Source organism: Coregonus clupeaformis, chromosome 3 (assembly GCF_020615455.1).
Source record: "Coregonus clupeaformis isolate EN_2021a chromosome 3, ASM2061545v1, whole genome shotgun sequence".
Lineage (NCBI taxonomy): Eukaryota > Metazoa > Chordata > Actinopteri > Salmoniformes > Salmonidae > Coregonus > Coregonus clupeaformis.
In genome coordinates, this window is record NC_059194.1 from 23,634,833 (window position 1) to 23,660,894 (window position 26,062).

At 44.6% G+C, this 26,062-nt stretch overlaps 1 protein-coding gene across 2 annotated transcripts in view; it reads left to right on the plus strand.

Moving 5' to 3' along the window:
* The window catches only part of LOC121542446 (neuronal acetylcholine receptor subunit alpha-7-like), a 70,564-nt gene extending 44,852 nt beyond the window's left edge, over positions 1–25,712 (plus strand). For both annotated transcript variants that reach the window (XM_041851845.2, XM_041851854.2), the window contains exons 5-10: positions 1,461–1,570; positions 12,733–12,980; positions 14,277–14,471; positions 14,901–14,987; positions 20,256–20,365; positions 23,680–25,712. In XM_041851845.2, the coding sequence (XP_041707779.1) occupies positions 1,461–1,570; positions 12,733–12,980; positions 14,277–14,471; positions 14,901–14,987; positions 20,256–20,365; positions 23,680–24,300 (1,371 nt within the window). In that variant the 3' untranslated portion in view covers positions 24,301–25,712. The remainder of the gene's footprint in view (positions 1–1,460; positions 1,571–12,732; positions 12,981–14,276; positions 14,472–14,900; positions 14,988–20,255; positions 20,366–23,679) is intronic.
* The last annotated feature ends 350 nt before the right edge of the window (positions 25,713–26,062 follow it).

The following is a 26,062-nucleotide window of genomic DNA, read 5'->3' on the forward strand; positions in this document are numbered from 1 at the left end:
AATCACCGGCAACTAGGAGCGCCGCCTCTGGATGAGCAGTTCTGTTTGCTTATGGCCCTATACAGCTCGTTGAGTGCGGTCTTAGTGCCAGCATCGGTTTGTGGTGGTAAATAGACAGCTATGAAAACTCTCTTGGTAAATAGCATATCCCCCATCCCACAGAAGAGGCAGTAACACCATCTCAAATTGATATGCCACAGGGGTTGTCTGGTAGGATCACATCCTATTAGTTGTATATTGAGATAACAATAGCCTGCCGTATTGTCTCCTAAAAATATTGCTTCTGTTGAGTTAAAACTGCCAGTTATTTTTAGCCATTCTGATCTTGATCCAACATATTGGATTGGACATAGAGCTTAGATTGCTTATCCCGATGTTCCGTTGGTAATCTGGAGGATACATGCTTATAGAGAGTTGATGAGGTTGGATTTCTGGAAGGGGCATGCAGTCCACCTTGTCTAGTCTGGTCTCTGTCATTAACATGACACACAACCAAAAGAGCAACGCCTCCACTCTCCACAATCATTACAAACAGACCTCTGACCAATTTACATTTCCTCATCACTTTATTAAAATTGTATTTATTTATTCATTTACTCTTTTATATAAGTCTTGCAATTATTCATTATTTTCCTATTGTCCAATTAGGACGTCAGCCTCAATGTTTAAGCCAATCACTCAGCTAGTCATTGTTGTGTGGATTATGCGACGCTGGCTTTGGCTCATATCATCAGAGAATGCCCTCAGGCTCAGAGTCCTGACGGGCAATGTAAAATACATGTACATGTCTGTCGCATACCGTTAATTCATAAGGGAATAGTGCTTCAGTTGACAGACTGCCAAGACCTAGCTAAGCTAGCTGGCTAGACTAATTGAGGCATAGGCTACTGCACTTTTCCCTGTCTTTCTACAACAACAACTCTATTCAGATAATACCTGTTGGCTCTTGGTCGTTGTAGCCTATCCGTCTCACTTGAACTTTGAATTCCGTCATTTAAATTCCATTTTCCATTGATCTCCTAACGTGCTTGTCACACACAGCGGCTCTGTGACTGCAGTGCCGCTGTGATGACTTGTGATTGGGACGTATAGCTTGTTGTTGTTGTCAGCCAATCTCGTGAAAAGCCTGAGCAGCAACATAAATTGCAGCAACATAAATTGCTCTCTTTCTACTGCAGCAGGCCCGTCGGGTCTGTACGGGCAAATCAGTTATAATTACACATACACGACGACACTCGTGACAATCAAATCAGATGGACCCACTCGGGTCCCGGATCGGGTCTCAGGTATTCGGGTACAGGTGGACCTGTGAATACCTCTACTCAGTACTGGACCGATGTGTCTCTCTGCTGTGTGACTATCTTGGATGTGTCTCTCTGTGTTCTGTCCTCAGTACTGGACCGATGTGTCTCTCTGCTGTGTGACTATCTTGGATGTGTCTCTCTGTGTTCTGTCCTCAGTACTGGACTGATGTGTACCTGAGCTGGAACCCAGAGAAATACCCTGGGGTTCAGAACCTACGTTTTCCCTCCAGCCAGATCTGGACCCCTGACATCCTCCTCTACAACAGGTGAGCTCCCACATTGGTCCTCTCCTCCCATCAAACTCCTCTCCTCCCATCATCCTGATCTCTTGCCATGATCCTCCCCTTCTACAGATCAGCTCCTGGGATAGGATAAAGTAATCCTTCTACCCCCCCCCCCCAAAAAATAAAAAATAAAAAAAATAAAAAAATTGGAAAGTGGTTATCCCACTGGCTATAGGGTGAATGCACCAATTTGTAAGTCGCTCTGGATAAGAGCGTCTGCTAAATGACGTAAATGTGCCCTTGAGCAAGGCACTTAACCCTAATTGCTCCTGTAAGTCGCTCTGGATAAGAGCGTCTGCTAAATGACTAAAATGTAAATGTAAATGTAAGCTCTCACTCTACAAGAGGTGGAACCTCCATCCCCTGTTCAATTACAACTTTGTGATGCAGTCATTTATGATTGATCCTTTCTTGGGATTACTTTCGAGCTGACATTGTCTATATCATAAACCAACAGCATCGGAGCATATGTGACCTGGCATCACCCTGCCTGGAGGGACAGGGTTTGAATAGGAGATATGTTTACAGACGTGTTTAGTGCGGAACTCCCTCAGATTGTGTGTGTGTGTGTGTGCGCGCCAGTGTTAGCGTTGAGAGGCAGTTGGGTATGCATGTTTTTAGACATGCACAGTGTTTGGGATTCAGGTGCGGTTTGTGTCGTCTCGTCTCATCTCTCCCTTCATCACCCCCTCCTCCTGTTAGTGGCACATTTACAGAGATTGTATATACACCTCTTCATTTAGCTATGTAGGGCAAAACACAAGAAAATGCACTGGTTAGACATGTGAGAAAGAAAAATACATGGTGCGAGGTAGACACACATAATTACAATCTCTATGCATATAATCACCACACGCATCACAGGATCACAGGATTAAAGAGAAAAAAGCAAAAAGTATTTAATCCTGATTGTAAAAGCCCTGCTGCATTTAGAATAGGGATTACTCCTCTCCTAACCTCTCACCCCTCTCTCTGTCTCACCCCCTCTCTCCGTCTCACCCCTCTCTCTCTCAGTCTCACCCCCTCTCACCCCTCTCTCTCCCCGTCTCACCCCCCTCTCTCCCCCTCTCTCTCCCTCTCACCCCCCTCTCTCCTCCTCTCACCCCTCTCTCCTTCCTCTCACCCCTCTCTCTTCTCTTCTCCTCTCACCCCTCTCTCTCCCCGTCTCACTCCCCTCTCTCCCCCCTCACACTTCTTTCTACCTCTCACCCCTCTCTCTCCCCGTCTCACCCCTCACCCCCTTTCTCCCCATCTCACCCCTCACCCCCCTTTCTCCCCATCTCACCCCTCACCCCTCTTTCTCCCCGTCTCACCCCACATCCCTCTCTTTACCTAACCTGCTTCACCCCTCTCCCTGCCTCACCCTGTTTTTCTTCTCATTCATGTAAAAGGTGCCTATTATATTATATTATATCCTGTTCTATTCTATCCTGTTCTATTTTATCCTGTTCTGTTCTATCCTGTTCTATTCTATCCTGTTCTATTTTATCCTGTTCTGTTCTATCCTGTTCTATTCTATCCTGTTCTATTCTTGTCACGCCCTGGCTCTGGGGACACTGTTATGTTGAGCCAGGGTGTGTAGATTTCTGTGTTGTAGTTCTAGGTGTTTCATTTCTATGTTGGCCAGTGTGGTTCTCAATCAGAGGCAACGAGTGTCAGCTGTGGCTGGTTGTCTCTGATTGGGAACCACATTTAAACAGGCTGTTTTCCCACAGTAGTTGTGGGATCTTGTTTCTAGTTGGTTTGTGTTAGACCGTGAACTGTCACGTTATCGTTTTGTTGTTTTGGTCGTGTATCGCTAAATAAAGAGTATGTTTGCCTGCAACGCTGCGCTCTTACCGACGATCGTGACAATTCTATCCTGTTCTATTCTATCCTGTTCTATTCTATCCTGTTCTATTTTATCCTGTTCTGTTCTATTCTATCCTGTTCTATTCTATCCTGTTCTATTCTATCCTGTTCTATTCTATTCTTCACATAAAAGGAACATGCTTCTACTATTTTTGGTAAACATACATTTCTGACACTATAAAAGTTAAATGAGGGTTAGGCTCATTGGTTTGGGTCATTTAAAGCAAACATCACAGATGTTGATGAATTTCACCATAAGAGCAGGGTTAACCTTGTAGACCCTCTAATATCATGGAGCTGCAAAAGAGAATCAGTTTTATAGCAGTGCTGCTGAAGTTTAGCTGCCCCAAAGGGAACCTTACATTTACAGTGATAAGCACCATTTACACACACACACACACACACATGCACGGCTAAACACACTACTTTGAGACTCACACACGGCCACACGGCACACACACACACACACACACACACACACACACACACACACACACACACACACACCAAAGCAACAGACTTTAATGACACACACCCCATTAAACCGTTCGGCATGAGTGTGCAACCAATAACACGCTAGTCTGGCAGGGGTGTATAGCTGAGGCACCCAGGCTCATTAGTATGCTTCATAGATGAAAGAACGTAGATATTAATTTATTCACTTCTATTGTATTTAATGGGAGGTTATTGAGTCAGTTTAATACATGATTAGTGTTTTGATCTAAAATACCATTTCATTATGGAATGCTTTATAAGTACACACAATAGAAGGATCAACAACATGTGACAGATTATGCATTGTTTTTCTGCATTCCATTTAATTAATTCCCCCTCTGAAAGATTCCCTTTCATATCTCAGTCTGCCTGGTATTCAGCCGCCGAGGGCTGGGGGATGAAAGGGACATTGAACACATCCGTGATTGCTGTTTGTTTGTGACTCAACACATAGCAGGATTAGACTACAAAATATTGTTGATTGCATTGATAAACTGTCGGCCCGCATTGAGTTTGCTGTGAATGAATCCTTAATGGCAACGTATGTTTCCTAATGAATATGTGCTGAATATACAGTGAGGAAAAAAGTATTTGATCCCCTGCTGATTTTGTACGTTTGCCCACTGACAAAGAAATGATCAGTCTATAATTTTAATGGTGGGTTTATTTGAACAGTGAGAGACAGAATAACAACAACAAAATCCATAAAAACGCATGTCAAAAATTTTATAAATTGATTTGCATTTTAATGAGGGAAATAAGTATTTGACCCCCTCTCAATCAGAAAGATTTCTAGCTCCCAGGTGTCTTTTATACAGGTAACGAGCTGAGATTAGGAGCACACTCTTAAAGGGAGTGCTCCTAATCTCAGCTTGTTACCTGTATAAAAGACACCTGTCCACAGAAGCAATCAATCAATCAGATTACAAACTCTCCGCCAAGACCAAAGAGCTCTCCAAGGATGTCAGGGACAAGATTGTAGACCTACACAAGTCTGGAATGGGCTACAAGACCATCGCCAAGCAGCTTGGTGAGAAGCGATTATTCGCAAATGAATGTGCGATTATTCGCAAATGGAAGAAACACAAAAGACCTGTCAATCTCCCTCGGCCTGGGGCTCCATGCAAGATCTCACCTCGTGGAGTTCCAATGATCATGAGAACGGTGAGGAATCAGCCCAGAACTACACGGGAGGATCTTGTCAATGACCTCAAGGCAGCTGGGACCATAGTCACCAAGAAAACAATTGGTAACACACTACGCCGTGAAGGACTGAAATCCTGCAGCGCCCGCAAGGTCCCCCTGCTCAAGAAAGCACATATACAGGGCCGTCTGAAGTTTGCTAATGAACATCTGAATGATTCAGAGGAGAACTGTTGAAAGGGATGTGGTCAGATGAGACCAAAATGGAGCTCTTTGGCATCAACTCAACTCGCTGTGTTTGGAGGAGGAGGAATGCTGCCTATGACCCCAAGAACACCATCCCCACCGTCAAACATGGAGGTGGAAACATTATGCTTTGGGGGTGTTTTTCTGCTAAGGGGACAGGACAACTTCACCGCATCAAAGGGACGATGGACGGGGCCATGTACCGTCAAATCTTGGGTGAGAACCTCCTTCCCTCAGCCAGGGCATTGAAAATGGGTCGTGGATGGGTATTCCAGCATGACAATGATCCAAAACACACGGCCAAGGCAACAAAGGAATGGCTCAAGAAGAAGCACATTAAGGTCCTAGAGTGGCCTAGCCAGTCTCCAGACCTTAATCCCATAGAAAATCTGTGGAGGGAGCTGAAGGTTCAAGTTGCCAAACGTCAGCCTCGAAACCTTAATGACTTGGAGAAGATCTGCAAAGAGGAGTGGAACAAAATCCCTCCTGAGATGTGTGCAAACCTGGTGGCCAACTACAAGAAACGTCTGACCTCTGTGATTGCCAACAAGGGTTTTGACACCAAGTACTAAGTCATGTTTTGCAGAGGGGTCAAATACTTATTTCCCTCATTAAAATGCAAATCAATTTATAACATTTTTGACATGCATTTTTTTGGATTTTTTTGTTGTTATTCTGTCTCTCACTGTTCAAATAAACCTACCATTAAAATGATAGACTGATCATGTCTTTGTCAGTGGGCAAACGTACAAATCAGCAAGGGATCAAATACTTTTTTCCCTTACTGTAATAGCATGGGGGTGTGAAATGCTATACGTTACTGTATGATACAAAAACAACTCAAACATGACACATATACCTAATCTAAGAAAAGGGTACAGTCACACTGAGCATTGTACACACTGACAATTCTGCAGTGTCATGTAATCTACACACTCTTACAGTGACAAATACACACATCTCACACCATAACCTTGTGTAGACTTGGATCAGCACCAGACAGTCTAAGCACCATTTAGAATGGTTACTTCATGACCTCTTAAGAGAAGGAGAGGGAAAGGAGAGGGAGAAGTCAATGTTTTTACTGCTGTGCTGATCGATCAGACCAAGGACATCCAACTCAGGGTGACAGAACATATCATATATTAGGGTTTGAGTTGACAAATTGCCATTCTAATTTGGTGTGGCTGTGTGTGCACGTCTCCCATGCAGTCTGCAGTAATGTGCCTGTCTGTCCAGATCTCATATTTAACAGACAGGCAGCCATCCACAGGGTTTCTCTGACAGACTGGGAAGTGTTCGCTCCCATCTGTCTGTCAATATAGAGTGTATCAACTGCATAAGCCTCAGTGTGTGTTTTTCTCTAGCCATGGCATATCGTACTCTCAAATAGGACCGATGTGACTATGACAGTAATGTTTATGGACATGTTAAGTTTTAAAAAGGAGCAAGATCATCACTCTCTCTCTTCCTACCCCTCCCTCTTTCTCTGCACTGAATATGGTTTATATGTGTATTTGTACTGGGAACAAATGGAGCCAAGGCTCACATAGATATTGTTTGTTGTCATTACACTGAGGCATGCAGAGAGAGAGGGGGACATATGTTCTATCCCCACTCCCACTCATCAGGCCCCTGGGACTGTCTCACTGTACAGGATATGCCTGACCCTAGTGATCTGAGGGGAAGGGAAGGCACATGGGGAATGATATGCTTGAAGAACTCCTACTCTGTATCTCTGCCATAATATCCTTCAGCTGCTGGAGAGAACAAGAACATAGAACCCTGGACCCCCACAGGGAATGTTATCTTCTTCTCTCTTCCTCTCAGGGTAGACTCTTGCTTTCTCTCTGTGTCTTTCATTGGGTTCTCTCTCTCTCTCTCTCTCTCTCTCTCTCTCTCTCTCTCTCTCTCTCTCTCTCTCTCTCTCTCTCTCTCGTCTCTCTCTCTCGTCTCTCTCTCGTCTCTCTCTTTTCGTCTCGTCTCTCTCGTCTCTCTCTCCTCTCTCTCTCCTCTCTCTCTCGTTTCTCTCTCGTCTCTTGTCTCATCTCTCGTCTCTCTCTCTCGTCTCTCTCTCTCTCGTCTCTCTCTCGTCTATCTCTCGTCTCTTGTCTCTCATCTCTGTCTCGTCTCTCTCGTCTCTCTCATCATATCTCGTCTCTCTCATCTCTCGTCTCTCTCTCATCTCTCATCTCTGTCTCGTCTCTCTCGTCTCTCTCATCATATCTCGTCTCTCTCTCATTTCTCTCTCGTCTCTTGTCTGTCATCTCTCGTCTCTTTCGTTTCTCTCTCGTCTCTCTCTCGTCGTCTCTCTCTCTCGTCATCTCTCGTCATCTCTAGTCTCTCTCGTCTCTCTCTCGTCTCTTGTCTCTCTCTCGTCTCTTTCGTTTCTCTCTCGTCTCTCTCTCGTCATCTCTTGTCTCTCTCTCTCGTCATCTCTCGTCATCTCTAGTCTCTCTCGTCTCTCTCTCGTCATATCTCGTCTCTCTCATCTCTCGTCTCTCTCTCTCGTCTCTCGTCTCTCTCTCTCATCTCTCGTCTCTCTCATCTCTCTCTCGTCTCTCGTCTCTCTCTCGTCTCTTCGTTTCTCTCTCGTCTCTCTCTCGTCATCTCTTGTCTCTCTCTCTCGTCATCTCTCGTCATCTCTAGTCTCTCTCGTCTCTCTCTCATCATATCTCGTCTCTCTCTCTCGTCTCTCTCTCTCGTCTCTCTCTCATCTCTCGTCTCTCTCTCTCTCATCTCTCTCTCGTCTCTCTCTCATCTCTCTCTCTCATCTCTCGTCTCTCTCTCATCTCTCGTCTCTCTCTCTGTGTTCTCTCATCTCTCTCGTCTCTCTCTCGCCTCTCTCTTGTTTCTCTCTCTCTCTCATCTCTCGTGTCTCATCTCTGTCTCGTCTCTCTCGTCTCTCATCTCTGGGTTCGCTCCCATCTGTCTGTCATTATAGAGTGTATCAACTTGTTTCTCTCTCTCATCTCTCTCGTCTCTCTCTCTCGTCTCTATCGTCTCGCTCTCGTCTGTCGTCTCTCTCATTTCTCGTCTATAGTCTTTCTCTCGTCATATCTCGTCTCTCTCATCATCTCTTGTCTCTCGTTTCTCTCTCGTCTCTCTCATCATATCTCGTCTCCCTCTCGTTTCTCTCTCGTCTCTTGTCATTCACCCAGATTGCATGTACGTGTGTGTGTGTGTGTGTGTGTGTGTGTGTGTGTGTGTGTGTGTGTGTGTGTGTGTGTGTGTGCATATACGCTCTCTGGCTACGCACTAGCTGATACAATAAGGCAGAGCTCTGAATAATTTAATGAGCCAGGGATGGCAGCGACACACACAGCCCTGCCCATGCATACTTCTCCCCTTGCCCCGCCAACACAGATACACTCATCATGCACGCATACACACAACGCAAGCAGACACAGGCGCGTGCTCGCATCTCCTCCTGCCACATCAGCACTGATAGCACACCCACACCAAGGAGAAATAAATGACACTACTAAACTCTGAAAAGGTAGATCATTCAACCCACTGAGTTGAACAGGAAGGAGAGAAGAGATAAATCAGTAAATCCTCTCTAAGGCTCGGGCCACTCTTTTGTCACCGCGCTGAATGTGTGTAAGCCGGAGGATTGCGTTCCCAGGCGCGTCTACGTTATCGCTTGGGGTGTCTTGCGGTTTTCGGGGGGGATAAGTGGTTGTTGATAAGGGTCTGAATAGAACTGTCAGGTGCCTTAATGGGTTTCCACTGCTGGGGATGGACCACTGATAAAAGGGGAAGGCATGGTCTGCCCGATAGGACCCGCTGTGTGTGTGTTTATGATACTGTGCTGCTTGGTGCTACCTGTGCTAGTTACATTGTGGTTATGTGTTTGCATGCGTGAATGTTATATCTGATCCTGGATCATTCACAGAGTTAAGATTCTTCACCCAATCGCTCCAACTATAACTTCAACTCCAGTCCCAGTCCCACCTAAGCCCTAGAACCAGTATACCAACTAGACCCAGTATACCAACTAGTCCCAGTAGACCCAGTAGACCAACTAGACTCAGTAGACCAACTAGACCCAGTAGACCAACTAGACCCAGTAGACCAACTAGACCCAGTAGACCCTCTAGACCCAGTAGACGCACTAGACCCAGTAGACCCTCTAGACCCACTAGACCCAGTAGATCATATCATGTCCTTATTATCTCCATTGTGTCACAATGCCTCATCAAACCGGAATAGATCCCTCTCCTCTCCTCTCCTCTCCTCTCCTCTCCTCTCCTCTCCTCTCCTCTCCTCTCCTCTCCTCTCCTCTCCTCTCCTCTCCTCTCCTCTCCTCTCCTCTCCTCTCCTCTCCTCTCCTCTCCTCTCCTCTCCTCTCTGGTTTAATCTCTTTATCTATCATCATCCAGTATGTTCCCTTGGTCCTAAAGAGAGGGAGGTAGGGAGGGGTGGAGGGAGGGAGATTGTTGGTGCTCACTGTTCACGACTGACAGTGCACAAACCCATCGGCAATCACACCAATGATGTAAACATTGGCAGAGGAAAGTCACCAATGAGAATTATACTGAGGGGGTTTTTGTGTACCTCCCACATACGCTGGTCAGGTTTCATCTCATGATTTCATGGAGTGTGTGTTTGTTACTGTTGGTACTGTTGGTGCACAGACATACAGGGATGTAGCTCAGTTGGTAGAGCATGGCGTTTGCAACGCCAGGGTTGTGGGTTCGATTCCCACGGGGGGCCAGTATGAAAAATAAAAAAATAACTGTAAGTCGCTCTGGATAAGAGCGTCTGCTAAAATGACTAAAATGTAAAAATGACTAAAATGTAAATACAGTGATGGAAAAAAGTATTTGATCCCATGCTGATTTTGTACGTTTGCCCACTGACAAAGACATGATCAGTTTATAATTTTAATGGTAGGTTTATTTGAACAGTGAGAGACAGAAAAACAACAAAAAAATCCAGAAAAACGCATGTCAAAAATGTTATAAATTGATTTGCATTTTAATGAGGGAAATAAGTATTTGATCCCTCTGCAAAACATGACTTAGTACTTGGTGGCAAAACCCTTGTTGGCAATCACAGAGGTCAGATGTTTCTTGTAGTTGGCCACCAGGTTTGCACACATCTCAGGAGGGATTTTGTCCCACTCCTCTTTGCAGATCTTCTCCAAGTCATTAAGGTTTCGAGGCTGACGTTTGGCAACTCGAACCTTCAGCTCCCTCCACAGATTTTCTATGGGATTAAGGTCTGGAGACTGGCTAGGCCACTCCAGGACCTTAATGTGCTTCTTCTTGAGCCACTCCTTTGTTGCCTTGGCTGTGTGTTTTGTGTCATTGTCATGCTGGAATACCCATCCACAACCCATTTTCAATGGCCTGGCTGAGGGAAGGAGGGTCTCACCCAAGATTTGACGGTACATGGACCCGTCCATCGTCCCTTTGATGCGGTGAAGTTGTCCTGTCCCCTTAGCAGAAAAACACTCCCAAAGCATAATGTTTCCACCTCCATGTTTGACGGTGGGGATGGTGTTCTTGGGGTCATAGCATTCCTCCTCCGAGTTGAGTTGATGCCAAAGAGCTCGATTTTGGTCTCATCTGACCACAACACTTTCACCCAGTTCTCCTCTGAATCATTCAGATGTTCATTGGCAAACTTCAGACGGGCCTGTATATGTGCTTTCTTGAGCATGGGGACCTTGCGGGCACTGCAGGATTTCAGTCCTTCACGGCGTAGTGTGTTACCAATTGTTTTCTTGGTGACTATGGTCCCAGCTGCCTTGAGATCATTGACAAGATCCTCCCGCGTAGTTCTGGGCTGATTCCTCACCGTTCTCATGATCATTGCAACTCCACGAGGTGAGATCTTGCATGGAGCCCCAGGCTGAGGGAGATTGACAGTTCTTTTGTGTTTCTTCCATTTGCGAATAATCGCACCAACTGTTGTCACCTTCTCACCAAGCTGCTTGGCAATGGTCTTGTAGCCCATTCCAGCCTTGTGTAGGTCTACAATCTTGTCCCTGACATCCTAGGAGAGCTCTTTGGTCTTGGCCATGGTGGAGAGTTTGGAATCTGATTGATTGATTGCTTCTGTGGACAGGTGTCTTTTATACAGGTAACAAGCTGAGATTAGGAGCACTCCCTTTAAGAGTGTGCTCCTAATCTCAGCTCGTTACCTGTATAAAAGACACCTGGGAGCCAGAAATCTTTCTGATTGAGAGGGGGTCAAATACTTATTTCCCTCATTAAAATGCAAATCAGTTTATAACATTTTTAACATGCGTTTTTCTGGATTTTTTTGTTGTTATTCTGTCTCTCACTGTTCAAATAAACCTTTCCATTAAAATTATAGGCTGATCATTTCTTTGTCAGTGGGCAAACGTACAAAATCAGCAGGGTTTCAAATACTTTTTCCCCTCACTGTAGAAGAGTAGGGGAATGGAGCCTTGGGGTAGAGTGAGTGATTGTGTTGTTTGTGTGTGGTTCTGTGTGTTAGCACAGGACAGGTTGTCTGACTGTTTTAACTCTCTAACTCAGGCTTTAGCTGACCTCTAAGAGTATATATTTGTTTTACCATAGAAATGTGTGTTTACATCCCAGTAGACAGTATGTACCAGTGTAACAGATGTTTGCAGGCACAGTAGGCAAGCAGCTGAGTTATGAAGGACGACAGTGGTTTGTTTATTCCCTGTCTGTCGCTGCATGTTTAACATCTCATGACATCAGCTCACCTGGGCATTACCTGTCTGGCCCTGTGCTGGTTGGTCGGTCCACAACTAGCCATGCATAGCGCTTCACTGAACATTACTGTGACAGGTTGAGCTGAGGCAGCAGAGAGATGCACCCGCACACACACACAGTAGAAAACAGTATCTGATATGCAAAACACACAAACACACACACGGCTCCACACCACCTGTTGCTCTAGTGTGGCTTGTCTTTTATCATGCTATCGATACTTAACAGGTAAAAGGACTCATTTGCTTTCTCTCTCTCTCTCTGTCTCTGTCTCTCTGTCTCTCTGTCTCTCTGTCTCTCTGTCTCTCTGTCTCTCTGTCTCTCTGTCTCTCTGTCTCTCTGTGTCTCTGTGTCTCTGTGTCTCTGTCTCTCTGTGTCTCGCGTTCTCTTTCTCCTATAAATACATATATCTCCTTGTATTCTCTTATGTGTATAATTAATGCATAACTTCTGCAATGTATCAACGGTTGTCTCACTCTTTATGGTCAGTAAAGTTTAGCAAAAGGTCCACTAAGATTGACATATAACCAAATTCCATCCTATTATTGACATTAAACTAAATGGGATCAAATAAATATCCTATATTTATGGATTTTTCTGTCTAGGTATTGACATGGATGTATTGAGAAGTCTCTTTCTACCTCTCTCTCTCTCTTTCTCTCTCTACCTCTCTCTACCTCCCTCTCCCTGCAGTGCTGATGAGAGGTTTGATGCTACCTTCCACACCAACGTGCTGGTGAATGCATCGGGTTACTGCCAGTACATCCCCCCGGGCATCCTGAAGAGTACCTGCTATATCGACGTGCGCTGGTTCCCCTTTGACGTCCAGAAGTGTGACCTGAAGTTTGGCTCTTGGACCCACAACGGCTGGCTGCTGGACCTCCAGATGCTGGACGTGGACACGTCTACCTACATACCAAACGGGGAGTGGGACCTCGTGGGTACGATTTAGTTAATCTCCCTCCCTCCCTCTCTCTCTCAATTCAATTCAATTCAATTCAATTTAAGGGCTTTATTGGCATGGGAAACGTATGTTAACATTGCCAAAGCAAGTGAAGTAGATAGTAAACAAAAGTGAAATAAACAATAAATATTAACAGTAAACATTACACTCAGAAGTTCCAAAAGAATAAAGATATTTCAAATGTCATATTATGTATATATACAGTGTTATAACAATGTGCAAATAGTTAATGTACAAATGGGAAAATAAATAAACATAAATATGGGTTGTATTTACAATGGTGTTTGTTCTTCACTGGTTGCCCTTTTCTTGTGGAAACAGGTCACAAATCTTGCTGCTGTGATGGCACACTGTGGTTTTTCACCCAGTAGATAAGGGAGTTGATCAAAATTGGGTTTGTTTTCGAATTCTTTGTGGATCTCTGTAATCTGAGGGAAATATGTGTCTCTAATATGGTCATACATTTGGCAGGAGTTTAGGAAGTGCAGCTCAGTTTCCACCTCATTTTGTGGGCAGTGTGCACATAGCCTGTCTTCTCTTGCAAGCCAGGTCTGCCTACGGCGGACTTTCTCAATAGCAAGGCTATGCTCACTGAGTCTGTACATAGTCAAAGCTTTCCTTAAGTTTGGGTCAGTCACAGTGGTCAGGTATTCTGCCACTGTGTACTCTCTGTTTAGAGCCAAATAGCATTCTAGTTTGCTCTGTTTTTTTGTTAATTCTTTCCAATGTGTCAAGTATTCTCTCTCTCCTCTCTCTCTCTCTCTCTCTCTCTCTCTCTCTCTCTCTCTCTCTCTCTCTCTCTCTCTCTCACTACTCTGTCTCTTTTAATCTCTCCGCTTGTCCCTCTGTCTCTGTATCAGCATGTGTGTCCATGTCTCTATCTCTACAGAGGTGGGTGGGAATGGTGTTGTGGGCGAGGGGGTGGGGGTGTTACCCCAGCCAGTTATGACCCAGTGACCCACCTGGGCCAGTGGAGGGTCCCTGAGGGGTGTGTCTGGGTATGGGTGGTGTCAGACTACATTTCATGTTTACTCCACACTGCCAGAGGGGGCATGTTACTGGATAAACTCTGCTCAGTGAGAGGAACACGTGTTTGAGAGTGTGTAGATCTCCTGCCTGTGTAAGACTGTCTTTTGAAATGTGTGGTTCCTACTTGTGTATGTGTATATCAAAGAACATGTGAACAGGCCATCGTTGAATGAATGTAAATGCATTGATTTGGAATTACCCCTAACTCCACCTCTGTGTTTCTTCGTGTGTATGTGTCTCCTAGGAGTCCCGGCCAAGCGTAATGAGCTGTACTATGACTGCTGTAAGGAGCCCTACCCTGACGTCACCTTCACGGTCACCATGCGAAGACGAACCCTCTACTACGGTCTCAACCTGCTCATCCCCTGTGTTCTCATCTCTGGCCTGGCCCTGCTGGTCTTTCTGCTGCCCGCTGACTCTGGAGAGAAGATCTCCCTGGGTAAGGAAGGAACGCCGGAAAGACGTCTTGGAATTCTGTCCGTTATGAACTTCTGTCAGGTGTATTATTAGGTTTGATTGATGGATGTCTTGGGATGATGAGTTATCTTCCTGCTGTTCAGATGGGAATATCTGAACACACATTCTGGAATCCTCTCCATCCTGGAATTCTGTCAGGAATATTAGGCTTGTTTAATAGATATCTGAGGAGGAGGAGTTAACTGTAATCTCTTCCAATTGGTAACTTGCCTTGAACATGTCAGAGAAACCACCAGTCTAACAAATTGGTTTAGCCTAGAGGTTATAACTGATCACTAGCGTAACGTATTCCAAGAATAATTTCAGATGTCAATGAGTTTGACAATCTCATCTCTATCTCTCTCTCTCTCTCTCTCTCTCTCTCTCTCTCTCTCTCTCTCTCTCTCTCCAGGTATCACAGTCCTGCTCTCTCTAACAGTCTTCATGCTACTGGTTGCTGAGATCATGCCCGCCACCTCAGACTCTGTGCCTCTCATCGGTGGGTTCTGTGTGTGCGTGCACGTGTGTATTATACATGATCCTCTTTCCTCTTATGGTTTGGTTTGATTGGCTGTGCGTTAGTGAGTGTAAAGGCAGAGTGTGTGTGTTTGTATTAATGTGTGTGTGAGTAAACCTTGTGTTAATGTGTATGTCAATAAAGTCTGTCATTCTCTCATGGCCTGGCTAGTTTTGGTTTGACTAGCTGTATACAGTGCATTTGGAAAGTATTCAGACCCCTTGACTTTTTCCACATTTTGTTACATTACAGCCTTATTCTAAAATTGATTAAATAATGTTTTCCTTCTCATCAATCTACACACAATTCCCCATAATGACAAAGCGTTAGACAGGTTTTAAGATTTTTTTGCTAATTTATTAAAAAAATAAGTATTCAGACCCTTTGCTATGAGACTTGAAATTGAGCTCAGGTGCATCGTGTTTCCATTGATCATCCTTGAGATGTTCCTACAACATGATTGGAGTCCACCTGTGGTAAATTCAATTGATTGGACATGATTTGGAAAGGCACACACCTGTCTATATAAGGTCCCACAGTTGACAGTGCATGTCAGAGCGAGAACCAAGCCATGAGGTCAAAGGAATTGTCCGTAGAGCACCTTCCAGAAGGACAACCATCTCTGCAGTACTCCACCAATCAGGCCTTTATGGTAGAGTGGCCAGACAGAAGCCACTTCTCAGTAAAAGGCACATGACAGCCCGCTTGGAGTTTGCCAAAAGGCACCGAAAGGACTCTCAGACCATGAGAAACAAAATTCTCTGGTCTGATGAAACCATGGTTGAACACTTTGGACCTGAATGCCAAGCGTCACGTCTGGAGGAAACCTAGCACCATCCCTACGGTGAAGCATGGTGTTGGCAGCATCTCAGACTGGGGCGACGTTTCCCCTTCCAACAGGACTACAACCCTAAGCACACAGCCAAGACAACGCAGGAGTGGCTTCGGGACAAGTCTCTGAATGTCCTTGAGTGGCCAAGCCAGAGCCCGGACTTTAACCCGATCGAACATCTCTGGAGAGACCTGAAAATAGCTGTGCAGCGACGCTCCCATTCCAACCTGACGGAGCTTGAGAGGATCTACAGAGAAGAATGGGATAAACTCCCCAAATACAGGTGTGCCAAGCTTGTAGCATCATACCCAAGAAGACTCTAGGCTGTAAACACTGCTGAAGGTGCTTCAACAAAGTACCTAGTAAAGGGTCTGAATACTTATGTAAATGTTTTATTTCCATTTCTTAAAAACCTGTTTTTGCTTTGTAATTATGGGGTATTGTGTGTAGATTGAGTGGGAAAAAAACAATTTAAACCATTTTAGAATAAGGCTGTAACGTTACAATATGTGGAAAAAGTCAAGGGGTCTGAATACTTTCCGAATGCACTGTACATATCTTTAATGTCAGTGAGTGCTGAGAGCCTTTCCTACACATACGTCAGTCTCAATCCCCTGATGTTATGTTTGAGCAGGATGGTGTTGGATCAGGCTGACAATGAGGATAACATTATTAGTGGGTCGTGACAAGCCAGGCTCCCCATGAGACGAAGAAGAGCAGAACAGAAGGCAGGATTGATAGATGGATGAGATGAGTAACCTTTAGGGGGTTAATTTCTGAGAGAGAGAAGTTCAAACACTTCCGGTGCTGTGATGAGACACTCATGATAGCGCTCACTAGTTTAGCCATCACCTCATTTTACTTGAGTGGAGGCCTGGGAGGAGTGTGTGTGTGTGCCTGTACACATGTGCAGTTTCTACATATCTTTCTGCAAAATAGTAATACATTTGTTAGTTATGTAAATATGTGTGTGTTAGCACTTTTGAACTAGCACCATAAACTGTGTGTGTGTGTGTGTGTGTGTGTGTGTGTGTGTCTCAGTTAAGTTAGTGTAACAGAGCGCAGATTTTACTGAGAAATGCTCCATTAGTTGTGTTTATGATGTATCAATACCGTAATCAGTCAGATTGTATGACCCATTGACCAGCAGGAAGGCCCAGGGCTCAGCGCTCAAACGCTTTGAGGAGTGAAATAAAAATCAGTCATACCCGTTTACAGCAATGAACTACACAGTGTGTTTGTCTGTCTGTGAGTTATACTTTAACTGCCTGTAAACTTGAGTCTGTTTATACATTATACAGCAGTGTTTCTTACTCCTGGCCCTAAAGGACCACAGTTTGTGCAGGATTTTATTTAATCCCAGCACTAACACGCCTGATCATGCAAATCCAGATCTTGATGATTAGTTGAATAGTTGAATGTGTTTTTTGGGCCGTGAGATTATCCTTTTAGCCCCCAACCAGGGTAGTGTCAGATGAGGTCCCCCTATACCCAAAAAGTAGTAATGTCATCACCCTCTCATCCTCTCTCATCTTCCCCCCATCCTTCACTCACCTGGCCTGCTCTATCTCTGTTTCTATCTCTGGCACACTTATCTAGTTTTAGGTGTGTGAGAGAGAGAGGCTGCTGACAGGCTCAGATGGGGATGGTCTGTTTAGAGTTATAAGTGAAGGGCAGTGTTAGTCAGCACTCTGTAGGGGCATCTCTGCACTTCCCACCTCCACTCTGCTGGATTAGACTCTCTCTGGCAGCGCTGCTATCTGGTGTCATCATCCAACTCCTCCTCCTAATTAGAATCCCACTCTTCTCCTGCCTCCACCTCCTCCTCTTTCTCATACCTATCATCATTTTTGTTCTACTTCAATGTTTTCCTCCTCTTCCTCCTGCTACTCCTCCTCCTCCTCCTCCTCCTCTTCACCATACTCTTCCTCTGTCTTCTCCATTGCCTCCGCTTCTTCAGTACTCCTTCCTAGGGATTAACATGGGCAACCGGGATCCCGGGACTGTCACAAGAACACATTTCACATTTCCTGAAAAAATGTAATGACAAGACCTGGCAAATTACAACCTTTTTCCCCATGTGGCACTAATGCAATTCCACAAAATACACAACATGTGCAGCAGCAGATTAACAAAAAATAAAATAGCACATTATCGAAACAGGTTGTCGCATGGAAGCCTTTATTAAAATAACCTGTGCCTCTTTGAGCTGTCACTGTTACTTTTCAGATAGTCACAAATCTGATTGGCCTGTGCACAATTCACTACATAGGCATCTCCTGTCCTAGATCCTAGGCTATTTTCCTATCCAGTCCCAATCGCACTGAAACCCAAAATCCTGACACCTGTCTCACATGAAAATTCCTAACTTTATTCTGTAATCCATAGGTTGCATTGTCAAATCACATCTCTCGCCTATGCATGTCAAAGAACCACTGTAACATTTCCCCCACTTCTCTGCACTGTCTTGTACTTGCTGCCCATATGAGAGCTTCGGTAGAGAATGTGTGACCAACAAACAGTATGAGAGTAGATATGGAATTTTTTAAAACAGAGTTGGGGCTCTATTCAATCCGCATCGCGAAAGTTCATCTTTACAGCGTGATTGAAATTTTAAGTCAATGTTCCCGCTTTAGCGAAGACAGCATTCACGGTAAACGCTGCATATGTCAGCTCAATCGGAAATTACCTTTCATTTCTATCGCGGAATCTGTAATGCTTCAGCTTTACATAGAGCCCCAAGTCCCCCTTTAAGATACCTTGATATTTAAACTACACTGAGTATACAAAACATTAGGAAGACCTTCCTAATATTGAGTTGCACCCCCCCCACCCTTTCCCCTTTGCCCTCAGAACAGCCTCAATTCGTCGAGACATGGACTCTACAAGGTGTCGAAATCTTTCCACAGGGATGCTGGCCCATGTTGACTCCATTGCTTCCCACAGTTGTGTCAAGTTAGCTAGGTGTCCTTTGGGTGGTGGACCATTCTTGATACACACAGGAAACTGTTGAGCGTGAAAAACCCAGCAGCATTACAGTTCTTGACACAAACCAGTGTGCCAGGCACCTACTGCCATACCCCGTTCAAAGGCACTTAATTATTTTGTCCTACCCATTCTTCACCCTCTGAATGGCACACGTGTTAATTGTCTCAAGGCTTAAAAATCCTTCTTTAACCTGTCTCCTCCCCTTCATCTGCACTGATTTAAAGTGGATTTAACAAGAGACATCAATAAGGGATCATAGCTTTCACCTGGATTCACCTGGTCAGTCTATGTCCTAATGTTTTGTACACTCAGTGTCTTTCCACTCTTCATCTCCCCATTATTCCTGATCTGATCTGCTCTCGGTATAATCATCAACTCTATTTTTCCAAATATAGGAGATATTCCGCCATTCGTTGAAGTAGGTAATCTTGCAAGTTTAGCAACTTTGTTCATTTGACTTTTGTTTGACTGCCGTTACAAAGTTTGTATGATTTGACAACGCTATACTCGGGGTGCACACTGTGTGGCCTGAGCAAGCTCTTTGTTGAGATAGCCTACTGCTGAAATGTGCTGAATTAATTGAGGAAGATGATAAAAATGTCATTTTCAGTTTTATTTGCTCTGAAATCCTTACATAGTGGCGCAGCCAAGCCAGCAATGTGGTGCAACGCCCCTCTTATTTGGGGAGAACCCTGGCATAGTGACCATATCGTTTTTTAAAATGCTTTAAATGGCCGCTTCTGATTTTTGCAGTATTTCCCGGGATTCCCGGGATAAATATGAATTAGTCCCAGTATTGAAACTTGGTAGATTTTCTGGAAGATATGAATCCCTACTCCTTCCCATCCTCCTCCTCCTAAGGCGACCAGGGATAATCCTAACCCCTGGTCGCACAGTGGGTCATGTGCCCTTTGCCCTGCTAGTGTCCTGGTAGCGTTTGTTCATGTCTGAAGCATTTAGCGGTTGTTTGCTAACAGAGAGAGGGAGGGGGTGTGACTGGCCTGGGAGGCAGCTACAGAGTTGAGATATTTGGGGAAGAGCAGTGTTGAGTTAACGCTCGAGTGGAGTGAAGCTCCCTTCCCTCCCTCCCTTCAGTCCCTCCCCTGAGAGAACACATCCATGATGTGCCCTCAAAGAGTCAGCACGTAAGCTTGGCGGTGTTTTACCACAGTGTTATATTATTGGGCTGCTTGATTTTCCACTGATATATGAAGACACATTCAACTGAAACCACACTACAACTACGAAGATAAGACTATCTGGCTGTTTCCGAAACGGCGACCTATTCCCTATTTAGTTCACTGCTTTTGACCAGACCCTGCCCGGTGCCATTTGGGATGCACTGTCTCTCCCTTCTGTTGGTCAGTGTCTGTGTGATGTATGATGTCACGTTGTTAATGTTTGATGTGGTTGTGGTTTGTGTTTTGTAGCTCAGTACTTTGCCAGCACCATGATGATAGTGGGTTTGTCTGTGGTGGTGACTGTTCTGGTCCTGCAGTTCCATCACCACGACCCTCAGGGTGGCAAGATGCCCAGATGGGTGAGTCCCGCTCCCAATCTTCATCATATCCCTCATCATCATAATTCTCATCTTTGTCATCGTTCTCATCATTGTTGTCATCATCATCATCATCATCATCGTCATCTTCGTCCTCATTGTTGTCATCATAGTCTTCGTCTTCATCATTGTTGCCATCATCTTCGTCCTCATCATTGTTGTCATCATTGTCGTCTTCGTCCTCATCATTGTTATCATCGTCGTCTTCGTCCTCATCATTGTTATCATCATGGTCTTCGTCCTCATCATTGTTGTTGTCGTCGTCATCATCATCGTCTTCGTCCTCATTGTTGTCGTCATCGTCATCATCGTCGTCTTCGTCCTCATCATTGTCATCATCATCGTCTTCGTCCTCATCATTGTTGTCATTGTCGTCATCATCGTCGTCTTCGTCGTCTTCATTGTCATTATCGTTGTCTTCGTCCTCATCATTGTTATCATCGTCGTCTTCGTCCTCATCATTATTGTCATCATCATCGTCGTCGTCGTCCTCATTGTCATCATCGTCGTCTTCGTCCTCATCATTGTTATCATCGTCTTCGTCCTCATTGTTGTCATCATCGTCATCTTCGTCCTTATCATTGTCATCATCGTCGTCTTCGTCCTCATCATTGTCATCATTGTCGTCTTCGTCCTCATCATTGTTGTCATCATCATCGTCGTCTTCGTCCTCGACATTGTTTTGTTTTTTTAGGGGGTAGATCAGCTTTAATATTGCAGATAGATTGTAACTTCCATCAATGTAATTGTCTGCATCACTTCCAATCCCCCATATGTTTTTTTTTTCTCGCAAATATATATGTATACATACATACATACATACATACATACATACATACATACATACATACATACATACAGTGAGGGAAAAAAGTATTTGATCCCCTGCTGATTTTGTACGTTTGCCCGCTGACAAAGACATGATCAGTCTATAATTTTAATGGTAGGTTTATTTGAACAGTGAGAGACAGAATAACAACAAAATAATCCAGAAAAACGCATGTAAAAATTGTTATAAATTGATTTGCATTTTAATGAGGGAAATAAGTATTTGACCCCTCTGCAAAACATGACTTAGTACTTGGTGGCAAAATCCTTGTTGACAATCACAGAGGTCAGACGTTTCTTGTAGTTGGCCACCAGGTTTGCACACATCTCAGGAGGGATTTTGTCCCACTCCTCTTTGCAGATCTTCTCCAAGTCATTAAGGTTTCGAGGCTGACGTTTGGCAACTCGAACCTTCAGCTCCCTCCACAGATTTTCTATGGGATTAAGGTCTGGAGACTGGCTAGGCCACTCCAGGACCTTAATGTGCTTCTTCTTGAGCCACTCCTTTGTTGCCTTGGCCATGTGTTTTGGGTCATTGTCATGCTGGAATACCCATCCACAACCCATTTTCAATGCCCTGGCTGAGGGAAGGAGGTTCTCACCCAAGATTTGATGGTACATGGCCCCGTCCATCGTCCCTTAGATGCGGTGAAGTTGTCCTGTCCCCTTAGAAAACCACCCCCAAAGCATAATGTTTCCACCTCCATGTTTGACGGTGGGGATGGTGCTCTTGGGGTCATAGGCAGCATTCCTCCTCCTCCAAACACGGCGAGTTGAGTTGATGCCAAAGAGCTCGATTTTGGTCTCATCTGACCACAACACTTTCACCCAGTTCTCCTCTGAATCATTCAGATGTTCATTGGCAAACTTCAGACGGGCCTGTATATGTGCTTTCTTGAGCAGGGGGACCTTGCGGGCGCTGCAGGATTTCAGTCCTTCACGGCGTAGTGTGTTACCAATTGTTTTCTTGGTGACTATGGTCCCAGCTGCCTTGAGATCATTGACAAGATCATCCTGTGTAGTTCTGGCCGGATTCCTCACTGTTCTCATGATCATTGCAACTCCACGAGGTGAGATCTTGCATGGAGCACCAGGCCGAGGGAGATTGACAGTTCTTTTGTGTTTCTTCCATTTGCGAATAATCGCACCAACTGTTGTCACCATCTCACCAAGCTGCTTGGCGAAGGTCTTGTAGCCCATTCCAATCTTGTGTAGGTCTACAATCTTGTCCCTGACATCCTTGGAGAGCTCTTTGGTCTTGGCCATGGTGGAGAGTTTGGAATCTGATTGATTGATTGCTTCTGTGGACAGGTGTCTTTTATACAGGTAACAAGCTGAGATTAGGAGCACTCCCTTTAAGAGTGTGCTCCAAACCTCAGCTCGTTACCTGTATAAAAGACACCTGGTTGCCAGAAGTCTTTCTGATTGAGAGGGGGTGAAATACTTATTTCCCTCATTAAAATGCAAATCAATTTATAACATTTTTGACATTCGTTTTCTGGATTTTGTTGTTGTTATTCTGTCTCTCACTGTTCAAATAAACCTACCATTAAAATTATAGACTGATCATTTCTTTGTCAGTGGGCAAATGTACAAAATCAGCAGGGGATCAAATACTTTTTTCCCTCACTGTACATACATATATACACATAGACATTTCATTTTTTAAAATATATTTCCCTTTCTTACTTTCCAACCCCACCACCCCTTCCCTAATTGGAGTAAACTAGTGAACAACAATGCTTAGGCCTCTACTTCCAGCTTATACATACTATATACATTTTATGGACACAGTCAATTTTACAATAATTCTGTTTTGTTTGTTTTTACTCCTGAATTTCCTCTACCCTCAACCTATCCGATCATTTTCATGATGTCCATCCGGTTTGCTTCTATATGCCATATCTTTCTAACTGTGCTCTTTCACAAAAGCTCTCAACCTATAACCTATATTTATGGACACAGTATGCTTACATTAATAGTTATTTTGTTGTTATTAGTTGTTGTTAGTTGTTATTTGTCCCATCCTTCAACTCCATTCAACACCACCCATCTATCTCTTAACACCATCCATATTGGATTTCTATTTGCCATATATTTTTCAACTGTACTGTGATGTTTTACAAAAGTTCTGAACCTTTCTATTCTCATTGTTTCTACAGATTGTACATTGAAAATAAACATTTTTGCTCAAAGTATTCGTCATTGTTGTCATCATCGTCGTCTTCGTCCTCATCATTGTTGTCATCGTCGTCTTCATCCTCATCATCGTTGTCATCATCGTCGTCTTCGTCCTCATCGTCGTCTTCGTCCTCATCATCGTTGTCATCATTGTTGTCATCATCGTTGTCGTCGTCGCCGCTGTCGTCAATCTCATTACATTATCGTCTTCACCATCATCAACATTGTGTGTATATGTTTGTTGCAGTCTCAACCCCCTCTCCCTCCCTCCCTCTCTCTCTCTCCAGGTCAGGGTAGTGCTGTTGAACTGGTGTGCCTGGTTCCTGCGTATGAAACAGCCAGGCGAGGAGCGTAAACCCGCAGGCTACAAGTACCGCCACACACCCCAGCACCACTCCAGTGCCAGCTCCATTGAGATGGGCCCCATGGGCACCATGACGGGCCTCACCACGCCCCTCTCCCAGGCCCCCTGCTCCACCTGCCCCACCGGCACCTCCAACGGCAGCATGAGCCTCTACTTCAGCTACCATGCCGTGGAGAGCCCCCGCTGCCCCCCCTCCAGCGATTCAGGCGTGGCGTTGGGGGGACGGGCCCAAGGGACCCCCTGCGAGGAGGCTGAGCCCCCAGGGGGAGGTGCTGGAGGAGGTGGAGGAGGAGGAGGGGGGTTGAACTTTACTCCTCCTCCCGAGGTCCTTCAGATCCTGGAGGAGGTGTCGTATATCGCCCAGCGCTTCAGGGACCAGGATGAGGAAGTGGCGATCTGCAGCGAGTGGAAGTTTGCGGCTGCCGTGGTGGACAGGCTGTGTCTGGTGGCCTTCACTCTCTTCTCCATCATCGGCACCTTCACCATTCTCATGTCTGCTCCAAACTTCTTAGAGGCCGTCACCAAGGACTATCTAAAGAAATAGTGTCAATTTGTTCAACCGTATATGCCAGCTTCCCGGACACAGATTAAGCCTAGGCCCGGACTAAGAACCACTTAGCATACTTTTTAGTACAGGACTAGGCTTTTTCTGTGTATGGGAAACCAACCTTATACCTTCTATCCAGATTACTCTGGAGTATATTTGAGAAATCGATTTAATGTAAATAGATCAATGCAAGGGTTGTCCATAGTCCCTCTCCTCTCCTCATATCCAGCTTAAATGAGTTTGTTCCTGTGTGTTACCATGCCATCCAGATATCTCATTATAATATAAACTCAGCCTTTGAACTTTGGATTCCTGGACCTCCAATCCACAACCTTTAGAACTATGGACTTTGTGACCGTTGTCAACATAATGTAGCGTTGTTAAAGTAACTGTCTATATACAGAGATGTTGCACTGTAACTTTATGAGCTTCTTATCATTTTTTGACTGTTTTACTTTCACTATATTGTAAGTTTGTATTTTTTAACACTGTTTACGTTTTGCTTGTCGATACTAAATAGCATCTAACTCTGTCACGGGTGTAGAAGTGATGATGTGTTCTCTAGGTCCCAGTTGACATTGTTGTCACGTTATTAACTGCTTGACATTGACTGTGCCACTCTGTGAAAACATGGAATGATTCATAGACAGAATAGTGACGTCATGATGTAAGACTCACCTGTACATTAGAACAGGAATCAGCCTGCAACAACCTGAAACAACAAGAGCTATTGAAACAAGCAACTGGACAAAGACATGACCATGAGACTATCAGTGGATACTGAAGAACTGCACTGGCTGCTAGCCTGAAACAACTCCTGCTGAGACTGGGGCTGTCCTAATATGGACACCGTAATCCCGCCATACATTGGAGAATTACTGTAGATTATTGATCCATTATCCGTCTATTATTAGTAGGTGTAATCAGTCGATGTGATATACATGTATCTGTGCTGCATATAGGAGAATGGAAATAGTGGTGTTACATTAACATGGAGGATCTCTGTGTCTGTCTGTTGTGATGATATCTAACCTAAATGTAAAGGTTACATGGAGAACACAGACAACCCCAGCGAGGTTATTATAACTAAAGATCACACTATTCTTCCTGTTTAAATTGATTGAAACATACTCAGATGTTTTAGTGTGGTTTTATTAGCCATAAATTAGGCATAAAGACCATGGTATATGGCAGCCCTCAGGGCAGACAGTCAATAAGTAACTGAACTAAACTGCTTGTCATGTCAGAGAGTTAGTCTGTGCATCTATGTTTTTCTATTAACAATCATTGTTACTGTATACTGAACATACTCCCCCCACCCCACAGTCAGAGTCCTCCTCTGTTGTAGCTGTTGTTGTCACACTGCTGTCCTCTTCTTCCTGTCATTTCTTTGCTCTTCCCTAATAAATCTCCCATGTAGCCTAAGATAAGATCAACCTGGACTATTCATATGGGCATGGATGGGACAGGGGCTGACTGGGTGTATATGGGCTGACTGGGTGTGTATGGGCTGACTGGGTGTATATGGGGTGACTGGGTGTATATGGGGTGACTGGGTGAATATGGGGTGACTGGGTGAATATGGGGTGACTGGGTGAATATGGGGTGACTGGGTGAATATGGAATGAGTGGTTGTATATGGGGTGAATGGGTGTATATGGGCTGACTGGGTGTATATGGGGTGATTGGGTGAATATGGTGTGACTGGGTGTCCACGACTCGGTGAAACATTACATATTACAGTACCAGCCAAATGACA